Here is a 17,177-nt window from a genome sequence, read left to right on the forward strand (position 1 = left end):
ATCCCATGGCTCCGTTGCCCGGCTGCTTGGCCCTAGGAACCTGCTGGGTGGACACCTCCCCCAGAGTGGGCCTGCATCACCATCCCCTGGGGTGCCCCTGACCACTAGCGTAGCCCTGTCTCTGGGGTCCAGAGTGCAACCCCTTGCCCCCACTGGGCTGCAAGCTGCCTGGGCTCCTAGCACCATGAAGAAGTTTGCTTCCAGCCGCAGCCTCAACAAGATCCTGGCCCAGTGCGACTCATCCTCAAGGGAGTACGAGGAGATCCAGGCAGTGGAGCGCAAGTGGCACTTGCACCTGGCCACGCCGCGCCGCCTGCTGCTGGACAGGAGGGCCAAAGCCTCACTATTCTTTGCAGCCCCACCACCCCCAAAGAGGGCACCCAGCACCACGCTGACCCTGCGCTCTAAGTCCATGACTGCTGAGCTCGAGGAATTGGGTGAGTGACCGGGGGTGGGGGGCCAGGGGTGGGCAGGTCATGGACAGTCTAGGATGGAGGCCAGGGGCAATGCTGTGTGGACAGTTTAGGATGGAGTGTGCACTGGCAGGGTGGGTAGCCAGGGGTTGGAGTAGGACTGGAACTGGGCAGAGACAGAGAAGGGACAGATGGCCCAGGGGCAGCTCAGAGGCATGCAGTGTTGGTTTGTTTGGTGCCTGTGCGGTGGGGAGTGGGGCTGAGGGGCTTGGTGCTGGGTTGTTGCACGTGCAAGCAGCTTCTTGGCTTGGCTTCAGCCCTGCCAAGTGCTGTCTGTCACCTTTGTGCTTGTTTTGCACACCTGGCCCGTCTGCTCATCAGTCACGCAGCCTGCTGGCTGTCGACTGTGGTAAGCACCCAGAGGTGCTGGGTCCTGATGGCACAGGGTGATCCTCAGTACCTCGCCATGGGCATGTCCAGCACATGTGGCTGTCAGCAGCCTTGTGCCATGTCCCGATGGGAGTGCTCTAACTGCATCGTGGGTGTGTCCAGTGTGCATAGCCTTCTTTGCTCTTCATGTGCTGGTACATCTGCCCACCGGGCTCCTTGTGGACATGTTCCCACATGCATGGCAGTTGGCACACTCTATCCTTCTGTGATCTGAACCAGTCCTTGTCCCAGACTTTGTTCTGGCTCTCATCACAGAAGGGACCCTGACTGAGGTCCCAAATGAAGCTCCAACCTCATCCTGGCAGAGTCTGACCCAGCACTGACTTCAGACTGGTTCTGCTGCCAAAGTGCCATCATATTGTTCCAGGTCTGAGCCTGTGTTGACCCTTGCCGTGGCTCTGCTGCCCTGATGTTCAAGCATGCCCTGTGACTTATGGCTTGTTTCTGTGTGGAGAAGGCAGAATAGGGGATGTGGTCAGGGCTTGCCATGAGCTCCCTAAATAGAAGAAAGGTAAAGAGCCACATGGGCCACCAAGGATGGAGTTTCTAGGAGGCAGAAACCAACCTGAAGAGGAGACAAGACGGGTGCTTCCACAGACCACGACAGCTGAGGGCTGTAGTCTGGAAGCCACTGCAGGCTACAGGAAGTGGCTGTGGACCTGGGAGAGAAGGGAAGGCCAGGACTAAGCTCAGGGTCTGGAATAGGCATCACAGAACTGGAAGTCGTGGATGAATGAGAGGATAAAACATAACTTCTGGTAGAAGAATAGGACAGGATAAACACAACTTTTTAAAGATTTATTTATTTTTATTAGAAAGGCAGATATACAGAGAGGAGAGACAGAGAGGAAGATCTTTCATCCGATGGTTCACTCCCCAAGTGACCGCAACGGCTGGAGCTGAGCTGATCTGAACTCAGGAGCCTCTTCTGGGTCTCCCACGTGGTTGCAGGGTCCCAAGGCTTTGGGCCATCCTCGACTGCTTTCCCAGGCCACAAGCAGGGAGCTGGATGGGAAGTTGGGCTGCTAAGATTAGAACCAGCGCCCATATGGGATCCCGGTGCATGCAAGGCGAGGACCTTAACCACTATGCTATCATGCTGGGCCACGGGATAAACACGTTTAAAAAGCAATCCTAAAGTACAACTGAGGCAGTATGGTTACAGCTGAAGAAATACCCATAAATGAGACAAACGGTATACCAGATGAAGCAGGAAGAGAAGCAGGGAGTTAGAGGATCCAGCTTGCTTGAGAGCCACTGAAGAGGGGCCGGGCTGCACTGTGCTACAGCAGGTAAAGCTAGTGCCTGCAACACCACCGTCCCATATGTTCATGTTCCGTCCCCACCAGTTCATGTTCCTTCTGCTGCGTTTCCAATCCAGCTCCATGCTTGTGGCCTGGGAAAGCAGCAGAGGACAGCCCAAGTCCTTGGGAGCCTACACCCACCTGGGAAACCTGGAAGAAGCTCCTGGATCCTGTTTTCAACTGGTTCAGTTCTAGCCATTATTACTGGTATTTGGACAATGAACCAGTGGATGGAAGATATTTTCTCTCTCCCTCTCTGTAATTCTGCCTTTCAAATATGTGTAAAAGCAACAACAGAAAAAAGAAATGAGACATGGAGGAAGTAGACCCATTGCCTTCTCAGGGGAGTTCCAGAGGAAAGAGCAAAAAGAATGGCAGCATCAGGACAGTAAATGGCTAAGTTTCCTGAAATTGAATAAAGAATGGGATTCCAGTTTGAAGATCTGAGCAAAGTGGGACCTGCATGCAGACCTGCCTCAGTCAAGCTGAAGGCTACCATAGGCCAATGGGAGAATCTTAAACACTGCAAGAAGTAAAGCATGACAGCTTAAGCTAACCCTCAGCACAGGCAACAGTGGCAGGAGACAAGTGGTTGGCATTGTGGCATGGGGGCTGGGAGCAGTCAGGCTGTTTGCAACCCACATAGGAGCACCGGTTCAAGTCCTGGCTGCTCCACTTTCCAGCTTCCTACTCATGGACCTGGGAAGAAAGTTAGAAAATGTTTTAAGTTCCACCCTGTGGGAGACCCTAACGGAGCTTCCAGCCAGACACTGGGGAGTGAACCAGAGGATGGGAGATCTGTATGTTTGCCTTTTACCTCTTTTCTGTCGCTGTCTTTCAAATACTTTTTTTTTTTTTTTGATTCTTAAATTAAAATGCCTTCCATTGAACTCCTCTGCCCACTCATTCAAGGCAGAGAAATCAACCTGCTTTTGGCTGCAGACTCATGAGGGTCAAAGGCCAGTCTGGAAGCTGACCATTGCACTGAGCATTAAGCCAGCAGCGGGCAGCAGATGGGTCTGTGAGCACTTGGGCCATTTGCTGTTGCTGCTGGCGATCCCAGGACAACTCTGACCAGTCCCCTCTGGAAAGGAGCAGTTTAAGGAAGCTAGGCTTAGCAGCAGGGTCTGCCAGGCACCCAGCCCATGACACAGCTTTTGTAGTTCAAAAGAGAAGCAAGACCTCCTGGGTCATTTGCGGCATGAATGTGTCTGCTCTGCTACCATCCTGTAGTAGAGAAGATGATCCGGACACTGGAAGGAACGAGTGTCCTCTCGAGGCCAGTGTTGAGACTGAGATGGGGCCTGCAGCAAGAAGGGATGGTGGGGCTCCCTTGGACGAGTTGGACAAGAGGAGGGGTATGGAGCCCACCCTTCTGAGACCCAAGGTCGGGGCAGCAGGGCAGTGACTCTTCAGCCAGGACTGGGCCGAACTGGGGTTGGATGGCATCCCAGTTCTTGCCCTGTGTAATTCCGTCATGCATCTCCACATGCGGCCAGCAGGTGGATGTGCAGTGTGACTGTTCCTCAGCTCTGTCCGTACCAGCTCAGCTGCTGGTTGTCCCTGAGAGCCTGTGGGCTGGGTGGGCAGATCTGGGAGGCCCTGAACCTTGGGGGGGGGGGGTGGGCAGGGACATGTGCAGAGAATGGGCTGGTGCAAGGGACAAACCTGCCTCTTACCCCATGTTCTGTTTCTTGATTACAAGCCTCCATCCGGAGAAGAAAAGGGGGTGAGTTATCTGCTCGTGTCCCCAGGGCTCCAGCTTTGCTTGACCCTGGCCTGGGGGTGCTGGTAGTATGTGAGGAGACTCATTTGAGTCTGGGTGGTCTGGGAACCTGTACTGCCCTGCTGCTAGCATTCCTACTGGGAACCTGCTCAGAGCACTAGGACTGGGTAGTGGGGCGGCGATTCCAGGGTGGAGTTGAAGTAGCCAAGTGGGCAGGAGAAGTGGTGAAGGGGTGTCAGGGTGTTCAACCCTGGGTACAACAGCACCTTTTGAGGATCTGTCCTCTTGTTGGTTGTTCCTAAATGGGCCCTCATGGGGCCCTAGGCTGCCAACTTTCCCACCCAGGTCTTATTTCTTCATTCTTGGAGGCCCCTCACCGTACAGTCTGAGAGTTCAGCCTGGCTTGGGGATGGACAATGTGGTGAGAACAGAGTCACCCAGGCCACGTCTGGCAAGGTCTCAGGCCCACAGGAAGCCCTAGGAGACTCAGTGGCTGTGGGGTATGCTTGCTCCCCATCTGTGTACCTGCATCCAGGGTCCCTCTCTCTGGTTCCACTCCTGTTGCCAGGGCTGGGTGTGCTCCCCTGTGCTGCACTGAGTCCCTGCCTTGCCTGCCTCTGAGGTCTTTGTCACCCAAGCCCAAATGAGGAGTCCTCAGGCTTCCCCCAGGGACCTTCTCCTTCATGCCTCTGGGGCAGATGCCAAGCTTCCTGGAAAATTCTGGTTCTGCCCCCAGGGTACGATGCTGTGGCCTGTGCCCCTGAAGTGGATGTGGCAGGACATGCTGCAGACACCTCATCTCTCTTGGACTTGACCATACCCCTGTGGTCCCATGGAGGTGGACGTAGAGGGCAGGCTGCACTGCCTTTGGGAAGTGTCTAACAGTGTATTTTCTAGTTTCGTTGGCCTCATTGGCTTGCTATTTGTAGCAATATTGCTCTTGATCTTTGGATGACATTTCTCACCTACCCCAGGCCATCGTCTTACAGCCTGCTGGGGTCCATGGGGTCAACTCTCCTGTACCTGGAGGTGTTGGGTGCCAGTAGTGGCATTCTTGCAGGGATCTCCCATGCATGTCCATTCCTGTCATTATACCTGGCTTTCTGATATGTTGGGGGCCATGCTTCTGGGTATACAGGGTGATGCAAGAATTTTTGCACAGAACCCTAAGCACACAGTGGGGAGGGGATTATGGTTCTTGGGAGGAATGTGCTCCCTGCTGACCCAGGAGACCTCTCCCAGCAGCCCCGCAGCAATGCTGTTCTGTTCTGGGGCTGGACACAGAGAGCAGAGGGGATGCTCAGCCCGTCCTCCAAGGCCTGCCGTGCCTGGGGAGATATGCACAACATGAAGAGAGATGTGCCCTGGCTCAGCGTGAAGCCCATGGTGTTGTGGGCCGCCTTACATGCTCGTTCTTACCACGTCTTCATACACAGTTGTTCTCATGTCTTCATACATGCTCGTCCTCACCATGTTTTCATATCTGCTCATTCTCACCATCTCCCTATGTGTTCACTCTGTCTTCATAGGTATTCATTCTCACCATATCTTTATACATGCTCGTCCTCGCCACATTTTCCTGTTGTTCACTGTCTTCATATGTGTTTCATTCTCACTTTGTCTTCATATATAGTTCTTCTCATCATGCCTTTGTGTACGTTCATTCTCACAACAATTTCATACACATTCTTTTTCACTGTGTTCTCATATGTGTTCATTTTCACCATGTCTTCCTATGTGTTCACTGTTTTCATACATGTTCTCACCATATCTCTGTACTTTTCTTAGGTCTTTATATATGTTCTCTTTGTGTCTTCATCTGTGTTCATTCTCACTGTGCTTAGGACTGCTGTAGTGGATAAAAACACTGGGTGAGAAAGATGAAATCAGAACCCAGTACCTGATGGGTCAGCCTGGTCAGGATTGGGTGCAGGGCAAGCTCAGCGTCAGCAGGTCCCATGGGGCAGCTGCAGGCTGGGCTGCAAGGAGGAAGAGGCATCTGGACTGACCATCAAAGCTCTCCCACAGGGGTTCAGGCTGAGCACTTTCTGAGGAGATGCCTTCCTCCAGGGTCAGAAGGTCCTGGGCTGGGCTAGCAGCCAGATGGGCACAGGTGCTGTCCTATCCCTGTGTGTGTCCTGAGTAGGCTTTGGGGTGCAGTTGTGTGGACCAGCAGGGGCAAGGGCCATTGTCTCTTGGGGCAAGAGGGATCCTGCCCTTGGCACTCCTGTTAGTGATGGGTTTCCACTTTGTCTTAACACGAGCTCTTAGTGACCAAGCAGACAGAGCTTGTCCATCACATGCCAGCCCCGTCCCATCTCCATCTTTGAGGCTCTTGGCTGCCTTCTTAGCCCTCGTCACCTGCCCCCAAGGGTGGCCCTGTGCAGTCCAGAACTCTCCCTGAAGGGAGCTGAGGAATGGGACCCCTGGCTGCCCATTTGCCAGGGAGCCCTGGCTAGGTCTCTGTGGTGTCCCCATGTCCTGTCTGTTGCTGACTGTTCCTGTACCTCAGAGTCCATTCCCAGCTGCAAGGTACAGGTCCCCAGCCACAGTAACCCCATCTGCCCATGGCTGACTCATTTCCCGCCCTAACCTCCTGTACATTAGGTCCTGTCCCCAGCAGTTGCTGCTGGAGTGGCTAACCCCCTGGAGTGGATGCTGAGGGTCCTGCCCCCACCCTAACTCTTCCCCTTGGGGTCAGAATGGGCTTTGTTCAGGAGGAGTCTGCAGAGTCATCTGGAGGCATGAGTGGGATGTAGCCTTACTGCTGTCAACATGGTGGGGTGGGGCAGCTGGATTTGGGGTGGTGCTGAAGCAGGGCCATCTCCTTGGCTGCACAGAGAAACTGGATGAGATCCTGGCAGCCGCTGCAGAGCCAACTCTGAGGCCGGACATCGCGGATGCCGACTCCCGGGCCGCCACAGTCAAGCAGAGACCTACCAGTCGGAGGATCACCCCTGCCGAGATCAGTGTAAGTGGACAAGAGCCAGGCCTGGGGTGCATAGTCCATGCAGCTGGGGGCCTAGGGGACAGCGCCCAGGCAGCTGGGGACCTGGGGAGCAGAGCCCAGATAGGTAGGGCCCCGGGAACCTAGAGGTATGGGGGCAGAGCCCAAGCAGGTGTGGGCCTGGGGGCCTTGGGCTGATCCTGTGTGTAGGCCCTGCTCAGTGCCAGCAGCCAGAGCATGGACCATGGACGGAATGGTATGGCTTTGCGTGGGGTCGGTACAGAACTTGGGCCTCTTTGCCTTGAACTCTCCATTTCCCCTGCTTCCCCCACAGTCACTGTTTGAACGCCAAGGCCTCCCCGGCCCAGAGAAGCTGCCAGGTTCTCTGCGGAAGGGGATTCCACGGACCAAGTCTGTAGGTATGGCTGATCTAGGGGACTGCAGCAGCTGGGGCACAGTTGGGAGGACCCAGCCTTTTCTTTCTCCGCTCAGGAATCTCAGCTGTGGGTGGCCTGGGGGTTGGCATTCCCCTTCCTACCCATCCTGCTTCCCCTAGGCTACCAGTGTCGCTGTCCCCAGGTGCCCTGTGTCCTTCCCTAGCTACACTGCTCATCCCATCCTTAGTCCTGCCTAGAGAGGAAATTGATATAAACGGGCATGGCCTTCCTATCCCCTGACCCCGACTGGTTATCTTCTCTTTGGGGTCCAGGGATGTTGCCTGAGCTCCCTGTTCACTTGCTCAGTGCTGGCTGAGCTGGCTGCTGCCATGTGGGCCATTTTCCAGGCTGCGTCCTCTGCCTCCCCTCCCAGCCCGGTCATGCCCCATCCTTGGCCTCTGCTTTCCTGGCTCCACATGGGGACATCCACAGGCCTCTGCCCAGGCTCCCTCTTCTGCACACCACACCACACCACTATCTGCTGGCACCTCAGTGCTTGGCGGGGGGGTGGGTAGGGAGGATGTTTGGCTCCTGTAGTGTCATTGTGGCCTGCAGAGTAACAGCAGGAGTTTGCTTTGTCCATAAGGACACCTCTGCTGGGGTCATATCACCACCCCACCTGTCTGTCAGGCTCTGTGCACCCCTCACTGATCACTTCACCCCTGGACTGGGCCAAGTCAGGTCTGAGTTAGCTCAGCAGTTAGGTAGTGGTATCAGGACCTGTGTATGGGGTGCTCACACCTGGGGATCAAGCAAAGCTGCCATGTATGTGTGTATGCACGTGTGCCTGCTGTGTGTGCACATGTGTACGTGTGTCTGTTGTATGTGCATGTGTGTATTATATATTATAATGGACGTGTCTGCTGTGTGTGCATTGTATTGCATATGCACATGTGTCTGCTGTGTGTGCCCATGTGCGTTATGTATGTGTGCATGTGTGTATCGTGTGGAGCATTGTGTATTTGTGCATGCACATTTATTGTGTATCATGTGGTATATGCATTGTGCATGTATATTGTGTGTGGTGGAGTATGTGCATGTGTATATGTGTATCCATCTGGGTGTGTACATGTGTGTGTGCTTGTGCATGGTGTGGGTATACACGTGTGATATATGTCCACACATGTGTGCATATCTGCATTCCCGTGTGTGTTGTATGTATCATGTGCATACATGTGTGGGTGTGTGTTGGGGGACCTTTAGCTTAGATGGGTGAAGTAGGAAGTTTTGGAGAGCAGAGCTGACTGCTGATCAGGGTGGAGTATATAAGATGCGGATGTCTGGCACTGTCCTTCGGGACCCTCACGGCTCCCTGGGTGGGAGGTGGGGAAGAAGTCTGGTGAGACAGCAGCTGGTTTGGGTCCATGAGGTTGTTCTTCCTCCCCTTGAGCTCTGTGTTCATCTGTGGGATTTTCTCTCTCTTCTACCTCCTCTGCTTTGGGGATGGGAAGCCCTGTCTGACCAGGGCCATGGCCGATTCACGTGGACAATGGCTTCCTTCTCCTCAGGGTCTCCTGTGCTGGCTCTGCCCTCTAGTTGGCTCCTCTGGCCCAAATATGCCTCCTCAGCATGCCTGTCACCCTTACCCTTAGCCCATGGGCTCCTTGGTGCTTCAGGGCCCTAGGGACTTGCGACCCCGGGCTTCCCTTGCTGTTCCCTGCTGCCCTCAGCCAGCACGGCCTGTGCTCAGTCCCAGAGCTGCCCCCTGCAGGTCCAGATCCAGGTGCCTCTGCAGCCCGAGTCTCTTGGCAGAGCCGGTCTCCTCCCACGGGCCCTCCTGCACCTCCTGTGCTTAGCTGCTGCGTGAGCTAACAGGTGCTCGTATTTGATTTAAAGATTTGTTTATGTGTTTCTTGGAAAGGCAGAGAGAAAGATTGTCCATCTTTCATCTACTGTCTGTCTTTCCAAATGGCTGCAATAGCTGGGCCAGGCTGGACCCAGGAGCAAGGAGCTCTGTCTGGGTCGTCCACATAGGTGCAGGGACCCAAGCCTTGAGCCATCACCTGCTCTCTCCCAAGCACATTAGCAGGGAGCTGGGACTCCAGCTGTCACTGTGACAAAGGATATGCATATCTCAGGCAGTGCCTCACTGGCAGTGCAGTGTCTGCGCCCAGCCCCTTCTGGAGCTCCCCAGGCTGACCTGTGTCCTGCTGTGAGTTTAGATGACCTTGAGCTGGGACAGGCAGTCCACATGAGAAGGGGAAACTGAAGCTCCCAGGGGCTGAAAAATACCAGGGCAGAATTCAAGCCCACCTTCCACAGCCTGTGCTTGTGGCCTCAAACTGCCATGGCCTGGTCAGCACCATGGGAGGATGGGCAGAGTGCATGGCAGGGGGCACCACAGTCCCTGAGGCCTAGTATCCAGTACTGCCGCTGTCCTTAGGTCTGGCCATCAGCTTTTACACAGAATGGTGAGGATCTTAATGAGGCCTACATAGACCTGGTGCTGTTGGCACCGGGCAGGCTGGGGTGGGTGCGAAGGGGCTGCTCCTGGTGAACTGAGGCTTGGAGGGGGCTGTGCATCACAGGCCCTGGGTACCCAGGATACCTCCCTTTTCCTCCTCCCCTCACTTGTCAGTGTGTCATCCAACCACAGCCCTTCTGACCTGCTCACCCCCTCCCACCCTCGGCTGCTTCTGACAGATGCCGCTGGCTCCCTTCCAGTTCTGCCCAGTGCCTTGGGGCCATCCTTTCTAGGGGTGGTCTTGGGTCCAGGTGAGGGTCCGTCCCAGAGCTTCCACTGCTGGGTGCCACCTTCACCCACCTCACAGCCACATTAACCCTTGTGTTCAGAGGTGGGGTCAGTGTCAGGGTAGTGGCAGCCTACCCTGCTGGGTTGTCTGTAGGCCTTGCGTGGCATCTGGAGCTGAGTTGGGGCTAGGCCTGGCCCCCGCCTCCCCAGCCAGCCTCACAAAGACCTTTATTTGCAGGGGAGGACGAGAAGCTGGCCTCCCTACTGGAGGGGCGTTTTCCCCGGAGCACGTCCATGCAGGACTCAGTGCGGGAGGGCCGTGGCATCCCGCCCCCGCCGCAGACCGCACCCCCGCCCCCGCCTGCCCCCTACTACTACGACTCGGGGCCACCACCCGCTTTCTCGCCACCACCGCCGCCACCGGGCCGAGCCTATGACACAGTGCGCTCCAGTTTCAAGCCGGGCCTGGAGGCGCGCCTGGGTGCAGGCACTGCAGGCCTCTATGAGCCTGGCGCTGCCCTGGGCCCGCTGCCCTACCCGGAACGGCAGAAGCGCGCACGTTCCATGATCATCCTGCAGGACTCTGCGCCCGAGACGAGCGACGGCCCCAGACCCCCGCCAGCGGCCACACCGCCTGAGCGCCCCAAGCGCCGGCCCCGCCCACCGGGGCCCGACAGCCCCTATGCCAACCTGGGCGCCTTCAGCGCCAGCCTCTTCACACCATCCAAGCCGCAGCGCCGCAAGAGTCCGCTGGTGAAGCAGCTGCAGGTGGAGGATGCACAGGAGCGTGCAGCACTGGCTGTGGGTAGCCCTGGCCCTGGAGGTGGCAGCTTTGCTCGTGAGCCATCCCCAACGCACCGCGGGCCGCGGCCCAGTGGCCTTGATTATGGCTCCGAGGATGGGCTCGGGCTCGCGTTTGGGGGACCAGGCCCGGCCAAGGACCGGCGTCTGGAGGAGCGGCGCCGTTCCACAGTGTTCTTATCAGTGGGTGCCATTGAAGGCAGCCCACCCAGCGCTGAGCTGCCATCTCTGCAGCCTTCGCGGTCCATTGATGAGCGCTTGCTGGGCCCAGCCGCCACTCCTGGCCGTGACCTGCTGCTGCCCTCCCCTGTATCCGCTCTGAAGCCATTGGTCAGCGCCCCAAGCCTGACACCTGCGGGTTCCACCTTCATCCACCCCCTTACTGGCAAACCCCTGGACCCCAGCTCACCCTTGGCCCTCGCTCTGGCTGCCCGGGAGCGGGCCCTAGCCTCCCAGGCACCCTCGAGATCCCCCACTCCAGTGCACAGCCCTGATGCTGATCGCCCAGGACCCCTGTTTGTGGATGTGCAGGCCCGAGACTCAGAGCGGGGAACCATGGCTTCCCCGGCCTTCTCCCCACGAAGCCCAGCCTGGATTCCTGTGCCAGTCCGCAGGGAGGCAGAGAAGGCACCCCGGGAAGAGCGCAAGTCCCCTGAGGACAAGAAATCCTTGATCCTCAGCGTCCTGGACACCTCCCTGCAGCGGCCAGCCGGCCTCATCGTGGTGCATGCCACCAGCAACGGGCAGGAGCCCAGCAGGCTGGGGGCTGAAGAGCAGCGTCCGGGCACCCCGGAGCGGGCCCCAGCCCCCATGCCCACCACGGTGACAACAGCCGTGGCAGAGCCCCTGCCCAGTCCCAGGGCCCAGCCTGCTGGCAGCACCCCAGTGGACCCAGGGCATGGCCAGGGCAGCTCTGAGGAGGAGCCAGAGTTGGTGTTTGCTGTGAGTCTCCCGCCTGCCCAGCTGTCCTCCAGTGATGAGGAGACCCGGGAGGAGCTGGCCCGCATCGGACTGGTGCCGCCCCCGGAAGAGTTTGCCAATGGGATCCTGCTGGCCACACCGCCACCTGGCCCGGGGCCCCCGCCCTCCACAGTGCCCAGCCCGGCCTCAGGGAAGCCTGGCAGTGAGCCACCCCCTGCGCCCGAGTCGGCGGCCGACTCAGGTGTGGAGGAGGCCGACACACGCAGTTCCAGTGACCCCCATCTGGAGACCACAAGCACCATCTCCACAGTGTCCAGCATGTCCACTCTGAGCTCTGAAAGTGGGGAGCTCACTGACACTCACACCTCCTTCGCCGATGGACACACTTTTCTACTCGAGAAGCCGCCAGTGCCTCCCAAGCCCAAGCTCAAGTCCCCCCTGGGGAAGGGGCCGGTGACCTTCAGGGACCCCCTGCTGAAGCAGTCCTCAGACAGCGAGCTCACGGCCCCCCAGCACCATGCCGCCTCTGCCGGGCCCGCCCGCCCTCGCTACCTCTTCCAGAGAAGGTCCAAGCTGTGGGGGGACCCCGTGGAGAGCCGGGGGTCCCCTGGGCCTGAAGATGACCGGCCAGCCGTGATCAGCGAGCTCAGCTCCCGGCTGCAACAACTCAACAAAGATGCACGCTCCCTGGGGGAGGAGCCAGCGGGTGGCCTGGGCAGCCTGCTGGACCCAGCCAAGAAGTCTCCCATTGCAGCAGCTCGGTGAGCGGGGTGCTGGGGGAGGGCCTGTCTGTATCTCTAACCCCCTGTGTCTCCTTCCTGTCCCATCCCACCTGTCTGTGCCTCCCTCCCCACCCTCACCTGGCCCAAGAATGCAGAGGCCCTCTAGGGTGTTGGAAACACCTGGGCCGCTGGTGCAGGCCAGAGACCTCACTTACTGTCACAGTCCTCAAGGGGCTGCCCTGTGGCTCTACTACATGCCCCTTCATACCACCCTCTCGGTTGGCCCCGCATGGCACCTGCCCGGCTTCCATTGGAGGTTCTTGTCTCGGGGACTGAATTCCTTCCTGGGTCTTCCCCTTGTTCTCCAAGTCCTGTGTGTGATTTGTGCAAAACACATGGAGGCCACATCTTTGCCCTTTCACCATCTCCTACCCCATCCCTCTCTGCAGCTGCAGCATGGGGTCGTGGGGGGAGTGGCTGGCACAGGGCTGGGTCTGCTGAGCCTGTTGTTGCTCTGTGCCTTCAGGGTAACCTCTCAGGTCTTTGCCTGAGGACCCCGCCCCCAGGCCCCTCCTAGAGGGCCACTTGGGTCTGTGGGCTATATGGGCATTGGAGCAGAGCCAGGCATGCCCAGCCAGCCCTCCTCCCTATTTTCAAGCTTTCTGGGGGTGGTCCTGGGTTGAGTAGGGCTAGGGTGTGAGGTGCTGCTTTCTGATCCCCCCTTGAGCCCTTTCAGACTTGGAAGGCAAAGCTCAGAGTTGGGAGGAACCAGAATGGAAGATTCTCCAATGGCCTGTCCACTCTGCCTGCTTCCACTTGTGGGTACACAGGATATGTGGGGGGTTGGGACACTCGCAGAGACCCCCTCAGATGTGCTGGAGGCTACTCCCAGCTGCACTCAGGGAACGTTCCCAGCAAGGTCCCTAGGATGAGGTGTCCTGACCCAGACTGGCCATGTCCCCTATGTCTGCTCCCTTTGTTTCTCACTGCCTCTCCATCCCATGTAAATCGAAGCCAGCCAGGTGTACCTCAAACCCGGCCCCATGCCTGTACAGGGATGGGGATGGTGAGGCTGAATGCAGTTGCTGGGCCCTGGAATGTGAGCTCTGAGAGGTGGCTTAGGGCACGGACACAGACCCCTGTGGGAGAGACCCCTGGGCCATCTCTCTGGGGTCCAAGGGTCCCCTTGTCTGGCTACAGGAAAGGTGCTGAGCACTGAGTGCTGTGGCTGTGTCCACCTAGCCCTGTATCAGATGAGGATTTCGTGTCCAGCTGTGGCTGCGGTGCCATCAGGAATGCCTGGACACCCTTCTGCAGCTGCCTCTGGCTGCGTCTGGATAAAACTGCTGCACAACTATCTAAGATTTATTTCTTTGGAGGACTGAGTTAGGGAGAGACAGAGAGCTCTTCCAGCCACTGTTTCTTTTCCCAAATGTGTTGCAGTGGCCGGAGCTGAACCAGTCAAAAGCCAGGAGTCAGGAACTTCTTCCAGGTCTCCCATATGGGTGCAGGATTTCAAGCACCTCTCAGATCCCCACCATCCTCTACAGCTCTCCCAGGTGTATTAGCAGGGAGCTGGATAGGAAGCAGAGCAGCCAGGACTCAACCCAGTGCCCATGACAGATTTTGGCACTGCAGGCAGTGACCTCATTTGCTGTGCCCCACCGGCAGCCCCTAGTCCACTGTCTTTTCAAAAAGTAGCCACAACATGGGAAGTTCTGGTGTCCAGGTGTGACTGTCTTCTTCCCTGACCAGTCCTGGCAGAGGTGTCCACCATGACCTCCTTGGCATCCTGGTCCCAGTTCCCGGAAATTTCCTTGATCTCCTCCCTCATCTCTGTTTTTGAAGGCCACATGCTGCCCAGCACCATAGGAAGGAGTAACAGGAACAGGCATGGGGACCCTGGGCCACAGCAGGGCTGGGAGGAAGCAAGGAGCCATCATACAGCAGGGGCCCAGGAAAAATTGCAAAAAACATCCATGTGGGGAAGAGGAAGCCATGAACAGGTGTCAGGGAGTCCTGCCAATGGCGTTGGCAGCCTCAGGGGTTGGCCCCAGTGGCCATAGTCCCTGGGACACACCACAAGATTCAGACCTTGGCTAAGCTTTCCTTGGACACTTGGCTGCACCAGGGCTTCCTCTCTGGACTTGGGCATGGACGAAGACCACCATACCCCCGCTGTCTTTGGATGCCTAGAAGGTGATAGGAGTGTGACTCCCTGACTCCTAGCCTAGTGGTGCCTGTTTCCAGCTCCCAGTTCCCGGCCTCCAGAAGCCTTGAGCCAGTCTGCCCCCCGCCTAGGCCCCTGCACACCCAGACAGGCCCAGCTCTGCTCCACCCACTCCAGATGACTAGGTGCACCTATGCTGCCTTTGCTGTTCAGCTTGCTCACCCTAAGACTGTACTGACAGACAAAAACATGGAAACTGGAACCATGGGGCAGGGGCAGGGTAGGCATCTGGTGATGCAGGCCCCCAGCCAGGGCCATACCAGGAGGTGGGGAGTTGTGTTCCTGGTCTTCCAGTTTGTCTGGTCCTAGAGGCACAGTTCTCTCAATCTCTCTTGTCATCACACCACCATGGGCTACAACACCCATACCACCTGGCACAGCTGCCAGCTGCTGTTCTGTTTTGCCCTGAAGCTCCAGTGACTCTGCAGAGCTTGGATTTAGGTTGGTCCCTGTCCCTGGGGCCCCATCTCCCTTGGGGGCATGGAGCAGCTCTGAACAGTTGGGAAGAGGCAGTAGGGACAATGGAGGGAAGAGGGGCCATGTCCCTGGGGGAACATGTGAGGCCAAGCCTGGTTTGAGGGGAGGGAGCCTGTGCTGGTGTGTGGTGGGCTCTGCAGTGCTATGGCCAGGAGAGCACAAAGGTGGGTGGCAGCCCAGATGTAGGATCCTTGGCCTAGGCTGGGCTGGGGGCAGAGAAGGATGGTAGCTGGAGAGAGGCCACTCTGACAGCGTGTGTGGGGTGGAATAGCTTCAGCTCCAGCAAGAATCAGGAGCCTGCGGAGCGCTTCGTCAGCAACAGCTGGTTCCACACAAATGGGGCCACTCAGTTCCTCCCACCGTAGCAGCTGGGCCCATTTCCCCTAGTTCCTCCCTCTGTAGGATGCTGGCCGGGGGTTCGCGCACCTGGCCGTTGGCCCCTGGCCTGTTAACACTCTCTCTCACTGCTCTCTCCTGCCCATCTGCATGTGGCTCTCTGTGTTGCTGCGCGGTGGTCCCGAGCGCCGGCTGTGTAAGTGAGCACGTCCATCCCATGCCTCCTGCAGTCCATGGGTCATGCCTGGGTCTCGTCTCTGCATGGCTGACTGGGGCTTGGGTGTCCCTAACAGCCTCTGACCCACCCCTGGCCACAGTAAGAGGAAGGGGTACAGGTGGAGATGGGAATCGGGGTTATGGGAGTGGATTTTGCTCAGGCACAGTCCTCTTGTGGCCATCCTGAAGAGGGGTTAGAGGTCCGGGTGCTGTCAGGTGGGGCTGGGCAGTGATGTGCTGCGTGCAGGTGTTTCCTGCTGTGTGCAGTATGGGTGTGTGGCCCATGCATGTGCTACTATGTGTCTGCAACGTGTGTTTGTGTGTACCCGAGGGCTGTTGTGTCTGTAACATGGGTCACCACTGCTGCTATCACATACTGCTCTGTGCTACACATGCTGCCACTCCATGTGGGTGTGGATGCCACTGGGTGTCCGCTGTGCCAGGGGCCTGTCCAGCTGGGCACTGCTGCCAGTCTCCACCTGGCCTCTGACTCCCCAGAGGCTCTGGGTCTGCAGCCAGATCTGTGTGTGGTTCCATATCCAAGGCTGTCTGGCAGGGAGGGGACAGCCAGTCCTTGGGCAGGAACTGCCTGTGGAGCCTCCGTGGAGGGAGAGGGCCAAGGGAGTCCAGAGCTTTGCCAGAGCCAGGCTCCAGCTCCAACCCTAGCGGCCACACCAGAGCACCTTAGTAGCCCAGGATGTCCTGTTCCTGCTCCCTTCCCCCTTCCCCCAGCCCTAGCCTCCTCCCCCTGGCCTGTTCTCCTTCTCCCTTTTGCCCTTCCCCACCTGGTTCTGTGCCCCCACCTCGTCCTGACCCCCTCTCCCTCCACAGGCTCTTCAGCAGCCTCGGTGAGCTGAGCACCATCTCAGCGCAGCGCAGCCCAGGGGGCCCTGGCGGCACGGCCTCCTACTCGGTGCGGCCAGGTGGCCGCTACCCCGTGGCGCGGCGTGCCCCGAGCCCAGTGAAGCCCGCGTCGCTCGAGCGGGTGGAGGGGCTGGGTGCGGGCGCGGGGGGCGTTGGGCGGCCCTTTGGCCTCACGCCCCCCACCATCCTCAAGTCGTCCAGCCTCTCCATTCCACACGAGCCCAAGGAGGTGCGCTTCGTGGTTCGCAGTGTGAGCGCTCGCAGCCGGTCACCGTCCCCGTCACCGCTGCCCTCGCCTGCGCCTGGCCCAGGCCCTGGCGCGCCTGGCCCGCGCCGGCCCTTCCAGCAGAAGCCGCTACAGCTGTGGAGCAAATTCGACGTGGGCGACTGGTTGGAGAGTATCCACCTTGGCGAACACCGTGACCGCTTTGAGGACCACGAGATCGAGGGCGCACACCTGCCTGCGCTCACCAAGGAGGATTTCGTGGAGCTGGGCGTCACACGCGTGGGCCACCGCATGAACATCGAGCGTGCTCTGCGGCAGCTGGAGGGCAGCTGACCCCCCCGCCCCTGCCGCGCCCTGCCGGCAGGGCCTCCTCCTCCTCCCCGGGCCGCGGGCTCGGCCCGCCCCGAGAAGGTGC

General features: G+C 58.3%; 1 protein-coding gene across 1 annotated transcript in view; it reads left to right on the forward strand.

The window, feature by feature from the left end:
- The window catches only part of SHANK3 (SH3 and multiple ankyrin repeat domains 3), a 51,908-nt gene extending 34,731 nt beyond the window's left edge, over nt 1-17,177 (forward strand). The window contains exons 17-22 of the mRNA XM_040991851.1: nt 357-437; nt 3,873-3,896; nt 6,734-6,864; nt 7,175-7,259; nt 10,208-12,452; nt 16,504-17,177. Coding sequence (XP_040847785.1) covers nt 357-437; nt 3,873-3,896; nt 6,734-6,864; nt 7,175-7,259; nt 10,208-12,452; nt 16,504-17,095 — 3,158 coding nt within the window. The 3' untranslated portion in view covers nt 17,096-17,177. The remainder of the gene's footprint in view (nt 1-356; nt 438-3,872; nt 3,897-6,733; nt 6,865-7,174; nt 7,260-10,207; nt 12,453-16,503) is intronic.

This window comes from Ochotona curzoniae, unplaced genomic scaffold (assembly GCF_017591425.1).
Source record: "Ochotona curzoniae isolate NIBS_2020 unplaced genomic scaffold, NIBS_Ocur_1.0 contig_1014, whole genome shotgun sequence".
Classification (NCBI taxonomy): Eukaryota; Metazoa; Chordata; class Mammalia; order Lagomorpha; family Ochotonidae; genus Ochotona; species Ochotona curzoniae.